This window comes from Ictalurus punctatus, chromosome 29 (assembly GCF_001660625.3).
Source record: "Ictalurus punctatus breed USDA103 chromosome 29, Coco_2.0, whole genome shotgun sequence".
In the NCBI taxonomy this organism is placed as follows: Eukaryota; Metazoa; Chordata; class Actinopteri; order Siluriformes; family Ictaluridae; genus Ictalurus; species Ictalurus punctatus.
The window spans coordinates 8,068,486-8,082,680 of record NC_030444.2 but is presented as its reverse complement, the minus strand read 5'-3'; the positions used below and the strand labels follow the sequence as shown (position 1 = coordinate 8,082,680).

At 36.3% G+C, this 14,195-nt stretch overlaps 1 protein-coding gene across 3 annotated transcripts in view; it reads right to left on the bottom strand.

Annotated features, from left to right (window-relative positions):
- The window catches only part of abcc2 (ATP-binding cassette, sub-family C (CFTR/MRP), member 2), a 58,272-nt gene extending 53,412 nt beyond the window's left edge, over positions 1 to 4,860 (bottom strand). Inside the window, exon 1 of one of the 3 annotated variants that reach the window (XM_053677564.1) lies at positions 4,468 to 4,860. In XM_053677564.1, the coding sequence (XP_053533539.1) occupies positions 4,468 to 4,509 (42 nt within the window). In that variant the 5' untranslated portion in view covers positions 4,510 to 4,860. The remainder of the gene's footprint in view (positions 1 to 4,467) is intronic. The other 2 variants (XM_053677563.1, XM_017461632.3) reach the window with 2 other exon arrangements.
- Positions 4,861 to 14,195: the final 9,335 nt, after the last annotated feature.

Genomic DNA, 14,195 nt, shown 5'->3' with positions numbered 1-14,195 from the left:
GCAAAATATTCGCAGAAAATTTAAGGACACGAGTTTAAGTATCAAAACAACATCATACTTTAGTGAAGAGCTAAATGGCATCCACCAGGCATGGCATCAAAGCGATTAACTGTTTTATCTAAATCCACATGAATGGCCCGTATAATGTTCAGTACTGTAATGTCTGACAGTCTTTTATGTCTCATGGTGTTTCTCATGTAAATTTTCAGTCAATGCAAGCAAGAAAAATTTCTTTCACACGATACAGTGTTCATCGGCACAGCCAAGAATAACTCAAAGAGGTTGCCAATGTTTACAAGAATGTGGAGTAGCTTTGACTCTCTGAACAGTGATAGTCGTTGTTCAAAACTTGCTTCTCCAGTTGACATAGCGTTGAAAAGTGACAATTCTGCATTCGTCATCCATAGTGACGACAAATAAATGTCAGGTCCTCTTCAGTGTCTGTATTAGAGCTGAGGATGTGATTAAGTGCAGTCAAAGTGTTAATGTCATTTTCCTGAAATCGCTCATGGATCTCTTTAATAGTGTTGCTCAGTACGCTGAAATGCAATTCCTTGTAATAGTCCTGAGCTGTGGCTGAATTTGGAGCAGGCATCGTTGCTTTGGTTGTTCTCCTCCGTGGACGTTGCGGGCCGCGGTAGTTGTTCTTATCGCACAACTCGACTGTGTTCTCCCAAAGCTGCTGAAAGTGATGATCAGTTCTCATTGTTAGAAGAGCAGAGATTGTGGAAGATGCTAGGCTTTTTACACTGGCATAATGTAAGGTGGATGACTGTAACGCTTTGGACAGTACATTACACTGAATGAGAATTTATCGCATAAAAATGCAAGGGAACAAAAGGTGATCAAATCGGTCACAGATGTCAGCAGACTACTTGCCTGTCCAACGACTCGCACATCGTTTTCAGAAATTTCACTAAGTGTACCAACGATAGTCTCAAAGTTATCAAGTATGGCCTTGAGAGTCTCTGCACGGTAGCTCCATCTTGTGTTGCTTAGAGATTTCAGTGTAGTAGATTTACCTGAAAAGTCACTGCTCCGTTTTCGCAAAGACTCAAATACTGCATGTCGTTTTGCTGACCCCTCGATGAAGTTATAGAGAGATTGAACATTGGTCAGCATGTGTCTCACAGCTATATTGGTGCGACAGACATCCACAATGGAGAGGTTGAGGATATGCGAGTGACAGTGGACGAACATCGCCAGTGGATTCTCTTAAAATGTGTGTAGCTACACCATGCTAGGTTCCTCGCATACTCACCGCACCATCGTAACATTGCTCTCTCAAGTTGCAGATATCAAGATTAAAGCTTGTCAGTACATTCTTTAAAAGAAGGGCCAAAGATTCACCATCTGTTCTGTCAGTCCTATAAGATCCGATGAATGATTCATGGACATCGACGTCTCTCTCGACAGATCTCAAATCCACTGCAACTTGCTCATGCCTACTTATGTCTTGCGTTTCATCTGCAATAAGGGCAAAAATTCTGGATTCGTGCACTCGTTGTATGATGTTACTTTTAACCTGACTGGCCATTATATTGATCTGGTGCTTGCTATGAACATGATTAAATGATCTCTCTCTATTTTTGAATAGTCGGTTAATTAGTTGGATATCAGTGGCCCTTAAATCCATCAACTGTAAGAAATTTCCCCGATTTTCTGATTCATTCGTTTAATCGTGACCACAAAGAGCAATATGGGAGCGGCAACAGAAGAGCAAAGTCTCGCATATTTTTTTCAGAAATTCTCTGTACTCATCCAATCTCTCTGTGTGTTCGCTGCTGATTTGCCTAGCTACGCTTCCCTTTTTAAGTGTCTGTTGATGACCTTTCATTTTTAACCCAGCAGAAATGTGCATGCTGCTTTTCTGATGTTCATTTTTCAGTGGCTTTTTTCCAGTTGGCAAATCCAGTCACCTGAAATGTGTCCGTCTTAGCCTCGTTGCCACCAAATGCGCGACATGTGAAAAAAAGCCCGATCAATGGTGGGACTATATTCAAGCCATTCAAAAATCCCATACCATTCTTTATGGAACGTTCTATCGTCACTCACTGGAAATGAAATTACTGGTTGATATAGCCCAAGCTCAATAAAGTTTGCTGACGTTTTGGGTCAGTGAACTGGATCTCGACCTGTGGAGGCCTGACTAACCGTTCCAAATTGCTTCGTAGCTAATGGCTCACATCGGTAATTCTCCTCTTCTGAATGAGTGACACTTGTCTGCTCAGTTACCTGTCCTCCATCAGCAATTTCTGTTCTTGTTTTCTTGGAGAAGTAATTATCCAGTGTATTGGGATGCTTAGCCATTTTTTCCAATCATTTAGTTTTCCCTAATAGTCACACTAACTATGGTAAACTAATAAGGAACTGCTCTTATTGTGTTCTACTGCCCCCTATCAATGTGGAGATGTACATATAAACACATATTAAACAATTTTCAAATCTGAAACTCCTTGACTACAATAAATTGATGGCGATATGGGAGAGGGGTGTATATATATATATAAAATTTTATATATAAGTTTATATTATATAATAGTATATATACACATTACTTTTTTATGGATGCACAAAATGCACTGAATTAAACTACAGTCTTAAATTAATAATAAAAACTCACTTTCACTGCACCTTGTGGTTTCTGTTACGCGCGGCATTTAAACATTATTTTACTTTTGATCATAATGTTTTAATTAGACATTACAGATCTCACTCTTGCTACACTCTGTATCAGATTGTACACTGCACGTGAGGAGCAACGTAGCCTCGTTACTAACACATCACTCCCATTATAATAAACAACAGAAGTTACACTGACAAACTGTTACACAGCATATAATGACAATAACCTTCAATTAAACTAAACTAAAAATAAAAATTAACGCTGACAAACAGTAAACTGAAGAAAGTCATTGTCGGTAACGCTGAGTATTAGGCTAAAGCTAGCGGCGTCGCATTATGTGTGTATGACATCATGCGCCACTGACTAGAAATTGGCTTATACTTCCAGTTAGTAAAAAAAGCGCTAGTGTTCCATTTGAGATGATATTACCGTTCTAAAATTCATACACTAGATGGTAGAGTATAGAGTGCATAGTGTAAGTGTATAGTACTTCATTTGGGATGCAACTTTAGTATTTACTCTCCGAAGCGTGTTTTCGGAACAGAAGTAACGTAATGCAGGGGTTCCCAAACTTTTCAGGGCAAGGCCCCCAAAATGGCATTAACATTTGACCGAGGCCCCCCTTTTGCAAGATGTCTCCAAAACACATTAAAAATACAGACTTCTGAATACCCCCCCCCCCCTTTTTTTTATTAATAATTACATCTTACATCTTTACATTACATTACATTAGGAATTGATTGTGTGTGTGTGTGTGTCTGAGAGTGAGAAAGAGAAAACATAATAGTGTGAGGCATGGGCACACCAAATTGTTGAGGCCCCCCGGGTGCCCCCCACTTTGAAAACCACTGACGTAATGAGTAAATGTACTCTGTGCTGCGCACAGAACAATTCATCGATAATAAGATTCGTTGGCAACAATTTTCATAATCGATTATTATCGATTTTATCGATTAGTTGTTGTGGCTCTAGTTAGAATACAGCAGGAAATGTAGGTTTAAAATCTGCGGTTTTAGTACCATGAGATTTGTATGCTTTCATTGTACACTAAACTGCAAAATCATGGTCCAAAGGTAGTCAGTGAAGTCATAACCAGTAACACAGCATGGCTCCTGCATGGTCATTCATGACTGTAAATGTAACTAATTTCATAAGTAAACATTATGTGTTGATTATTAACTTAAATGTTTATATAAAGTACCATTTTAAAGATGTTACATTAATTAACTGATTGAAGAAAAACCTTCCTATCGGTGGGTGTTAAATCATAAATGATAAACTATAGTATATAATATATATTAATATGGCTTCAAAATAAAAACTTATGTTACTATATTGAACCCTCATATCAAGATTACCTCATAACAAGAAAACCATACATATTTTCAGTGAATTTGTCTAATTGACAATATTCAGTCTTTAAAACACAATATATGCACAGAACTCTCATTTAAAGTAGATATCAGTATCTGTATATACATGAATTATATTACCCAGAAAGTCATAAACACTCAAGTGTATTATGTGGTTAAATTACTAATTACTAACTAAGCATTAATGAAGCTCAATAGAAAGAACCACTATTTTATCAGTCATTTCACATTCTGCACAACCAGGACTGCTAATTAGTCATTTTTTAAGGTTTCATCTTATTACATTGGTTAAGTATTCAATAAAAAATAGAACAGAAGCAGATAATTTAGTGGCCTTCACTTCTTTTGTAGTAAATACATACATTTTTCTCTAGCATAGCACAGATGTTTAATAGAAACAAAGTTATAAAGAAAGATACAACCAAAGGGTCAAGTTATCATAAATAGAAATACTGTTTCAAAGCTCACCCAAAAAGTTGACCCACAGTACTCATCCAGAGCAGCAGACATATTTTCACCTCTCTCACCTCTAATGATCAGTATGAATAGAGGTGATGCTCCCAGTAAGCAGCAACCTGATCGCGATTCTTACAGCTTCTCATGTATATGGTTCTGGATGTCCTTTCATGAGGGTTTGGAGTTCATAAGCATAGATTCCGTTAATGCTTAACTTCGCTCTGCTGTTGCGTGATCACTAGTTACCACAGCTTATCAGCCATAAACCACCAGAAAAAAAAAAACTTTCACGAGACTATGGAGATGTTTGAGATCTCTGTTTTACATAATTGCTGAATCCTGAAAAGCACTAAAATGAGCCGAAAGTGGGCTGTGTCATTATTATGGAGAAACGCTTTTCTCTGCTTCTAAATAAAAATATAAATGAGTCATGGTATGTTTTTGTAGCTCAACAGTTTAAAGTTCAAAAGGATGTTTACATGAGAGGAAGGGGGAGAGAGAGAGAGAGAGAGAGAGAGAGAGAGAGAGAGAGAGAGAGAGAGAGAGAGAGAGAGAGAGTGTTTATTATTCACTTCCAATCTTCATTTGTCCTGAACATTAAGCATCAGAGCTTCAGGGCTTTGGGTGGAGGGCTTCTTCCCTTCTTAGCCAAAACACACTTTTTCTTCAGAAGACAAAAATTCCTTTACCATAAAATAGTGAATGATGAGCAAGGAATAAACTACATAGTATATTCACTGACAATCATCAGCAATTCACTACACTGTCTGTTCATTAACTTTAAAAGCATTTTAGAAATTATATAAATATTGGCCTCTATATATTTTTGCAAATATGACCAGCAGAGTTTGCCCAAATCCAAAAACCCTGAATATTATTGAATACTGAATCCACACTATTCTATGGTCCATAATTACTTGCATCAAATCTTTAAGGATGAAAGTCATCTTCATAATGCACCACACATTCTCAATCAGAGACAGGTCAGGACTGCAGGCAGACCATACTAGCACCCGCACTCTCTGCTTACACAACCATGCGCTTGTAATCCAGGCAGAATGTGGTTTGGCGCTGTCCTGCTCTGTATGGCAGCATATGTTGCTCCAAAATGTGTACATATCATTCTGCATTAATGGTGCCCTCACAGATGTGCAAGTTACCCATGCCATGGTCACTAACACACCCCCATACCATGACAGATGCTGGCTTTTGGACCTGACGCTGATAACAGCTTGGATCCTTTTCCTCTTTGGCCCGGAGAACACAACGGCTGTTTTGTCCAAAAACAATTTGAAATGTTGACTCATCAGACCACAAAACACGATTCCACTGTGCTACTGTCTATCTCAGATGAGACAGAGAAGTCGGCCCAGAGAAGTGTTGATGAATGGCTTCTGCTTTGCATAGTAAATCCTTAACTTGCATCTGTGGATACAGTGGTGAATGGTGTTGACTGACAAAGATTTATCAGAGCATTCCCATGTCAGGCTGTCCATGACTCATGATAGATTTTAAGACTGTGACGTCTGAGGGATTACGCGCATTCAGACGTGGTTTTCAGCCTTGCCCTTTACGCACTGAGATTTGAATGGATTCCTTGAATCTTTTAATTATATTGTGCACTGTAGAAGGTGAAATGCCCAAAAGCCTACCAATTTGTCTTTTGGGGAATGTTGTTCTCAAAGTGTTGGATTATTCGCTGACGCATCTCTTGGCAGATTGGCGAGCCTCGACCCATCCTTGCTCTTGAAGGTCTAGGCCTTTTTTGGAGGCTCCTTATATACTATGATTAGACGATTGCCTCACCTGTTTCACATCACCTTCTTATTTAGCTATTAGTCCTAAATTGCCCATGTCCCAACTTTTTTGGAATGTGTTGCATGCATCAATTTCAAAATAAACATTTATCTTCAAAAAACTATGCAGTTGATTAGGTAAAACATCAAATATATTGTCTTTATATATATATATATATATATATATATATATATATATATATATATATATATATATATATATATATATATTAAATACAAGTCAAAGTACATTAACAAATCACTCCTCTTTGTTTTTATTAGTATTTTCCATACTGTGTCAAAGTTGGGACCCTGTGTAAAATGTAAATAAAAACAGCATGACGGCAGCCATAGTGTGGAAGAACGCCCACCACACACCACCTCTTAGTGGAGAGGAGAGGAGAGTGATGTAGGCAATTCAGGGATGGGGATTATTAGGGGGCCATGATAGCCCCCCACTTAACAGCAGCAGTTTGGAGATGCTGGGATTTCAACTTAAGAACTTCCAATCAGCAGCCCACTGCCTTAACCACCGAGCTACCACTGCCATTCTTGTGTGTTATCATGGTGTGGGAGGGGTAGCTTATTGGTGGAGTGATGGAAGAGGAGTAAGAGGATAAGAATTTCTTTGGGACAGCATTGTCTGTGATCTGCTCATGTGTCATTTCGGCAAAAATGTCTTGATGTTGCACACCAAGGAGAACATGATGTTGCTGCTCCTGCAATTTGTCCAAGGACTGGACCACTTGCACAAAAAGATTCTGCTCTATGCCCGTGTTACATCATTCTCAGGGCAACTTTCTGGTTTCAGCACCAGTTGTTAGGATATTTTTTGTGTAGAGGATGAATTAGGGGTGTTTTCTTCTTCGAGCACTTGGAGAGAGCAGACACACACAAAGTAGAATCAAAATCTCTCTGTGTAATGATGCAGGCAGTATATATACAGTTTCCTCAAGCAAAGAGCACAAAAAATAAGGGAAAAATGAGATGCAATACGAGAAGTGATACAATGAAATTACTCCTTTTCTCATGCTAGCGAAAGAGAAACAGTACAGACAAACTGGTCAAAACCAGAAAGATTATTATCCAAAGGAATCAAACTGTATATGATTATAAGAAAAGAGAGAGAACTAGCTCTTTATCTTATCACTAGTATAATGCAGCACACCACTTAGAGAACACGGTACTTTGTTATTCTGAATTGTTAGTAATATTGCAGAGTGAACGCTAAATGCGGCTTAACAGTGCAATCCTGCCAGCTCTATGGATCCCTGTATCCTTAGCATCTGTATCCTTTTAAATACATTTAATTTCACTTAAGAAATCATGCTGATGAAATGGTAATGTGACTGGGACTCATGGCAAATTGGTCTCAGGTCAGTTGCTAGAAGCTAAACTCTACTAATTCACTACTGTAGGTTAAGAGAGGAGGATAAAGCAAGGTGCCTGTGTCTAAGTAAATGTGTGAGCATGTGTGTGTGCGCGTTTGAACCAAAGGTTCTAAGTGTAAGTGCATCATTAATGGCTGACTTTTTCAGATATATATTATTGCTAAATGAACAGTTCAAAAAACGGACAACAAAAATTCTGCACCAGGTCATAAAAATTCAAAAGCTTGTCAACCGGGTGTCAGATGGTGACTCACTGAGAATTTTTTGTTTGTCCAGAAAGCTATTCATAAAAAAGCTATTATATAACAGCATCTTAAATTAGCATTACATGCTACAGTATTTTTATTTTCCACCTCATTACCTTGGCAAGGAGGGAGCCAGAGAGGTTGTGCATTTTTCCCAGCATTACATTTAGCTTAATTTCACACTGAGAATATGAGAAAACTCAAACTTTTCATTGAAGTAAATTTATTCTGGGGAAAAACATAATAAACAAAAATATTCTTATAAAATGTAACTCCCCATAGGGGAAAAAATACACTAGTGTTTTTATGATAGCAGTTATAGTTTTTATTTTATGATTTATGCTAGTACTTGTAGAAAAGTTTTTATGCCATGCTAGTTATGCTAGTACTTGTAGAAAAGCTACAAGTGTAGCTGCATTGTAGTGGATGTGAAAATTTATTTGCTTTATTATGCTTTTTTTATGTTCACTTGAGTGTTTAAGATTGTTTAATAAGATATTTGTACAGTGGGTCATTAGTAATGGACATAATTACTGATTACAAATAGATCATTAATATGAAATTAATACAATTATAAAATGAATATGAATGAATGAATATAAATTTAGAATGTTTCTGAGCAAACTGAAAATTGGGATTGTTGTGATTCAATATTCCTAAGAAGCTATTTGGAGAAGAGATATATTTAAAAGACGGTATAGGGTATTTTTTAGTGTATTTTGCCTTGTTTTAGAACATGATTCATTGCAATGTAAGGACAACCACAAAAGGGACTGAAAACGGGGACAAGAAAAGACTAGGTATAGCTTTTACGCACACAACAGAGACAAATACACAGAGTAAGTTGTCCAATTAGAAACAGAAGTGACTAATTAACAAATTATTTGCCATAGCAACAGGGAATTGAGAATACATGGAGCATATACAGAAAGTGGAGGGGAGATGTATGTAGGCATCTAAAACAATATTATGTAGGCATCAATAAATGTAGGCATCTAAAACAATATTTGTAAGTGTTTGGACTGTGGCATTTTCTCAGTGCTATACAAACTGACTATGACTATGTTTTGAGTCATTGATGTGTGATATAACTGAAGACAATGCATTTCTTTCTATTATACCAAGGAGATTTGGTATCTACATTTACTTTGTATCATTGGATGCAACTGTTTTCCCAGCATGACTTTGTTTGCATGATGAGCATGAAGAGAACATAACACAGCTACATTATTATTTACATAAACAAATCCATCCATCTATTTTCCATACCACTGATCCTACACAGGGTCATGGGGAGCCTGGAGCCAGAGATCTCGGGACACAAGGCGGGGGACACCCTGGATGGAGTGCCAACCCATCACTGCATTGTGGATTATGGATGTATGCATGTATTATTAATAAAAATTAATAAAAAGAATGATGCCTGTCCCCAGGACTCAAATCATTGTTAGCTAATTTAGGATTAATTATATAAAAACTGTCCAAAGAAAAAAAATTACAAGATATACTGCTGTAATATTTTCATTCTTTGTCTGCAAAAGAAAAATATTGCCTGTTAAATATAGTAGCTTTCATTACGTTTCACAAAACTTAAAAAAGTAAGAAGATAATTTCATTTTAAAATCGATTAGACCATGCTGGATTGTCAGTGGACTGATTATACAGCTTTACAGTTTATCAGCAATGACTTCTTGCACATTTCCTTGCTCTTTCTCTTATGTCTATAATAATCACAGGAACTTTTAGATAGCATCAATAAACCCATGTTCAAAGCCACAGGAAACAAGTGCTAAGGCATGTGATAAAGATAATGAGGAGGCATTGCACAGTTGAAATAGTGTGTAAAACAAACACACCACAGATGTCCTGTAGAAATCAAGAGACACTTCCAAAAGATTATTGGTTATAAGTTATTGAAATACAAATCAAAACAGTAATAACCTCATACATTATTTTTTAGGACAGTACAATCACTTAAGAAGCTTTGGGTTTTCATACGCTAAAAGTCTTACAGGTTTTTGTAGTAATATTCAAGAAGAAGGATATTTGCTTCTGTAGCCGTCTGAATTTTGTTCTTCTCATATTGTTCTTACTAAATGTAACTGTGTAATTACTTGGCTTTTCACATAGGAAATTGCACTACTGACCAAACCTTACAGAAATATTCACAGAAACATTACATAATAGACAGTGGAAGCTCATCTATAGAGGGAGAGCCCAACCACATACAGTGTATTAGCCATTCAACAAATATTAACCTCCTTAAAGTACACATTCACTTCTCCATACATTCAGTTCTGTTGAAATACTAATTATCACTTTTGAGAGACCAAAGTTTTGTTGCTATTTGACAGATATATTCTGTTTCATTGATTTGCTGCTGATGTTGCTCTTAATGCAGTTTTTATTGAACCCAGTAGTCAAAATAGGAACAGAAACAAGTGCTAATACAATAATACAATAAACGTTTTAATAAAGAAATAAAGGCCCACTGGGGCCGGAATCATGCTGCCCCATGCTTGGGGAGAATATATTCTATTCAATTCAATTCAATTTTATTTGTATAGCGCTTTTTACAATAGACATTGTCTATTATAAACTTGTTATAGTGAATATGATCTTGTTATAAAATTTTAATCTATAAATTTCTGCAAATGAAGGCAATGTGTAAGAGCATATAGGGTGTCTAGGACAATGGTGTCCAAACTTTTTCAAAGGGGGGAGAGATTAAACCACATCAAAATACTCAAATACTGTGGTAGATATATATTCCCATCAAATATAATAATGGGGAAAAATGTGATCCATGTGACTTTAACTGTGGCATGGTTGCTGGTGCCAGGTGGGCTGGCTCATTTCAGTAACTGCTGATCTCTTGGAATTTTCACACATAACAGTCTGTAGAGTTTATACAGAGTGGTGCCAAAAAACAAAAATCATTTGAGTGAGCAACAGTTCTTTGGGTGGAAACACCTTGTTGATAAGAGAGGTCAGAGGAAAATGGTCAGATTGGTTTGAGCTGTAAGGAAAAATATAATAACTCATATAATCACTCTTTACAACGGTGGTGAGCAGAAAAGCATCTCAGCATGCACAAAACATGAAATCTTGAGGTGGATGGGTTACAACAGCAGATGATCACATTGGGTTTCATTCCTGTCAGGCAATAACAAGAATCTGATGCTGTCATGGGCACAGACTCAACTGAACGGTTAAAGATTAGAAAAAAATCACCTGGTATTTTTCTAGGTTTCATCGGTCCAGTTTCAGTGAGTCTGTGCTCGTGATAGCCTCGGATTCGTGTTCTAGGTTGAAAGGGGTGGAACCTGATGTGGTGTTCTGCTGTTGTATGAGATGCTTTTCTCCTGATCACAGTTGTAAATAGTGCTTATTTGAGTTATTCTCCTCTGATCTCTCTTATCAAAACAGTGTTTCAGCCTTCAGACCCTCGGATAACACTTTCCCCCCATTCTGATGTTTGATGTGAACATTAATTGCTCTTGACCTGTATCTGCCTGATTTCATGCATTGTGCTGCTGCCACACGATTGGCTGATTCAATAAGGTTATCTATATATCTACAGTTGTGCTAATAAATTTACGCACTCCTTGCAGAATCTGCAAAATGTTAATACTTGGGAAAAAATAAGAGGGATCATTAAAATTGCATTTTGTTTTTTATTTAGTACTGTGAAATAAATAACAGATGTTTACATATAGTCCACAGGACACAGTAACACCTGAATTTACACAAATGAAAAAATCATCCAGGTCCTGCACATTCTTTACTTTTCCAGCATCTTCTGCATATTTGACCCCTTTCCAACAGTAGCTATATGATGTTCAGATCCATCTTTTCACACTGAGGACAACTGAGTGGTACACAATTATTACAAAATGTGCATTCACTGATGCTCAAACATTCACTGATGCTCAAGAAGGCAACATGATATATTAAGAGCCAGCGGGATGAAAATTTTGAACAGGATAATTGGTGTAAATTGTTATTATTTTGTTTAAAGATCTTTGTTTTTTAATTTAGTCCTACCTTCAGAAGCTATATAAGATATTTACATGTTTCCCAGAAGACAAAGTAATAACAATTTACAATATTCTGTGTGTAGCTTATTCAGGGCAGTACAAAATAAAAATAAAAAAACAGAATGACATTTTAATGATTTCTCTAGTTATTTTTCAATTATTAACATTTTGCAGATTCTGCAAGAGGTATGTAAACTTATGAGCACAGCTGTATCTCTCTCTCTCTCTCTCTCTCTCTCTCTCTCTCTGTATGAGGCACATGCATTTGTTATGGTGAAAAAAGTATTCTTGCTAAGAGCTTTTTTGAAATCGTCCTTCTCACTGTTAACTTTGCACTTTTTTTTTCTGTAGCCATGACTATATATCATTCAGTAAATTAACATGCAGGTGTAGTCAGAGAAAAAAAAGGCTTTTGCAGTGTTAACTCTTTGTTAACAGTCTGCTGCCACCATCAGGTGAAGGGAAAAATTGCAATGTGTTGGCCAGACTGTCCATGGGCCTCATTTGGACACCCATGGCTTGGATTAACAGAATTTTTTTTATTGCAAGATATATAGCAAAGATTGGGAAAGGGTAAAGGGCATAATGAACATCAGAAATGTGTGTGCACCATGATGACCCCGTTTCCCATGCCAAGGCTGAATAAGAGAAGAAAAATGCATTTCCCTTTTCTAATGCCCAGATTTTCTTAAGGTCTTTGATGTGGTTTTTGAAATGTGGAAATTCTTTATATTTTTCATAAATGTTTATACTCTTTAAAAAATTATATATAATTCTTTATGTTCTTTATACATGTAAATTCTTTATAAATGTGGAAATTCTTTATATTCTGAGATACTGGATTTTTGATTTCCATGAGTTGTAAAACACAATCATCAAGATTATAACAAAAAAGGCTTGAAATATTTCACTTTATGTGTAGCAAATCTAGAATATATGAAAGGTCCGCTTTTTGAATTAAATTACGGAAAAAACCTAACTTTTCCATTATATTCTTTTTTTTTTTTTGGAGATGCACCTGTATGTTGTTTAATCTAAACTGCCTATTACTGGTTTACTCCAAAACATCACTAGATGGTAACCTATAGCATAAGTCAGGCGTGATTTTGCCACTTAATTTTTCTTTGAGGCTGTTTTTGTTAATGTTGTACTGTCCACCAAAATCTCTGTTCACTAGCTGCTTCTGGTAATTATTATTATTAATTATTAATTATATTATTATTATCCTTTTTAGTACCTTCAAATCTAAGGACATAATCTAAAAGGAAAAACAAACAAAACAGCAAAACAACAAAACAAATAAACAAAAATCATGAAGTAAAAAATAAAGTAATTTCTTAACTTTTCATGTGGCCCTTCAAAGCGCTTGTTGGAAATTTATAAGATAATGAGTTGAATAGTTATTTTTTCTTAAGTCAACCAGTTTAATCGATTGCTTGTTTTGTGTGTTTAACTATTCATTAACAACATTTAGAACATGAACTTCTTATGACTGTGTTTCCACATCTAATACCTGTCTCCTTCAAGACTTTTCAGTGAGTCTTGAAGAGTCTTGCTGTTTCATACAAAGTAGAATCCACCCAAAACAGTTGTTTTTTTTCCACAATCATTCTCCATATGGTTTGATCATGACGTCTTGTATGCGAAGTTCAAAGCAAAAATACTTTGTTTTCTTCTAAACTTCTGCCTCATTACTAAAGAAAAGTCATGTCAAAGCTTGTTTAAATTTTGTCACAACTCATTTGGACAAGCCTATGAAATACTGGGAGAGTGTAGTCTGGTCAGAAGAAAGCAAAATTTTACTTTTTGACTGTCATACTACACCATGTTTGGAGAAGAAATGGCACTGCACATCAAACTAAAAACACTATACCAACAGTGAAGTTTGGAGGTGGAAGCATCATGGTGTGGGGCTGTTTTTCATCACATGGTACGGGCAGACTTCACATAATTGAAGGAACAATGAATGCGTGTTCAGTACTGTGTCAATTCCTGTGTCATTCCCCTTCATTACACATAACTTCATTTATGGACTTGTTTGGATTTCTTTATATGTGTGGATTTCTTGAGTTAATACCAAAGTCTGGTGAAAATTTCATGTGAATAGCCTCATTGGAAATATATATACTGAAAACAGTGTTGACACATTAAATACTTATTTTCCCCACTGTATATGCATATTTTGGGGAAAAAAGTGTGATCAAATCTTTAGCAGTTTGATTAAAACAAATAGGATTAACATCTTTACACTTATTTGTGATGTTCATA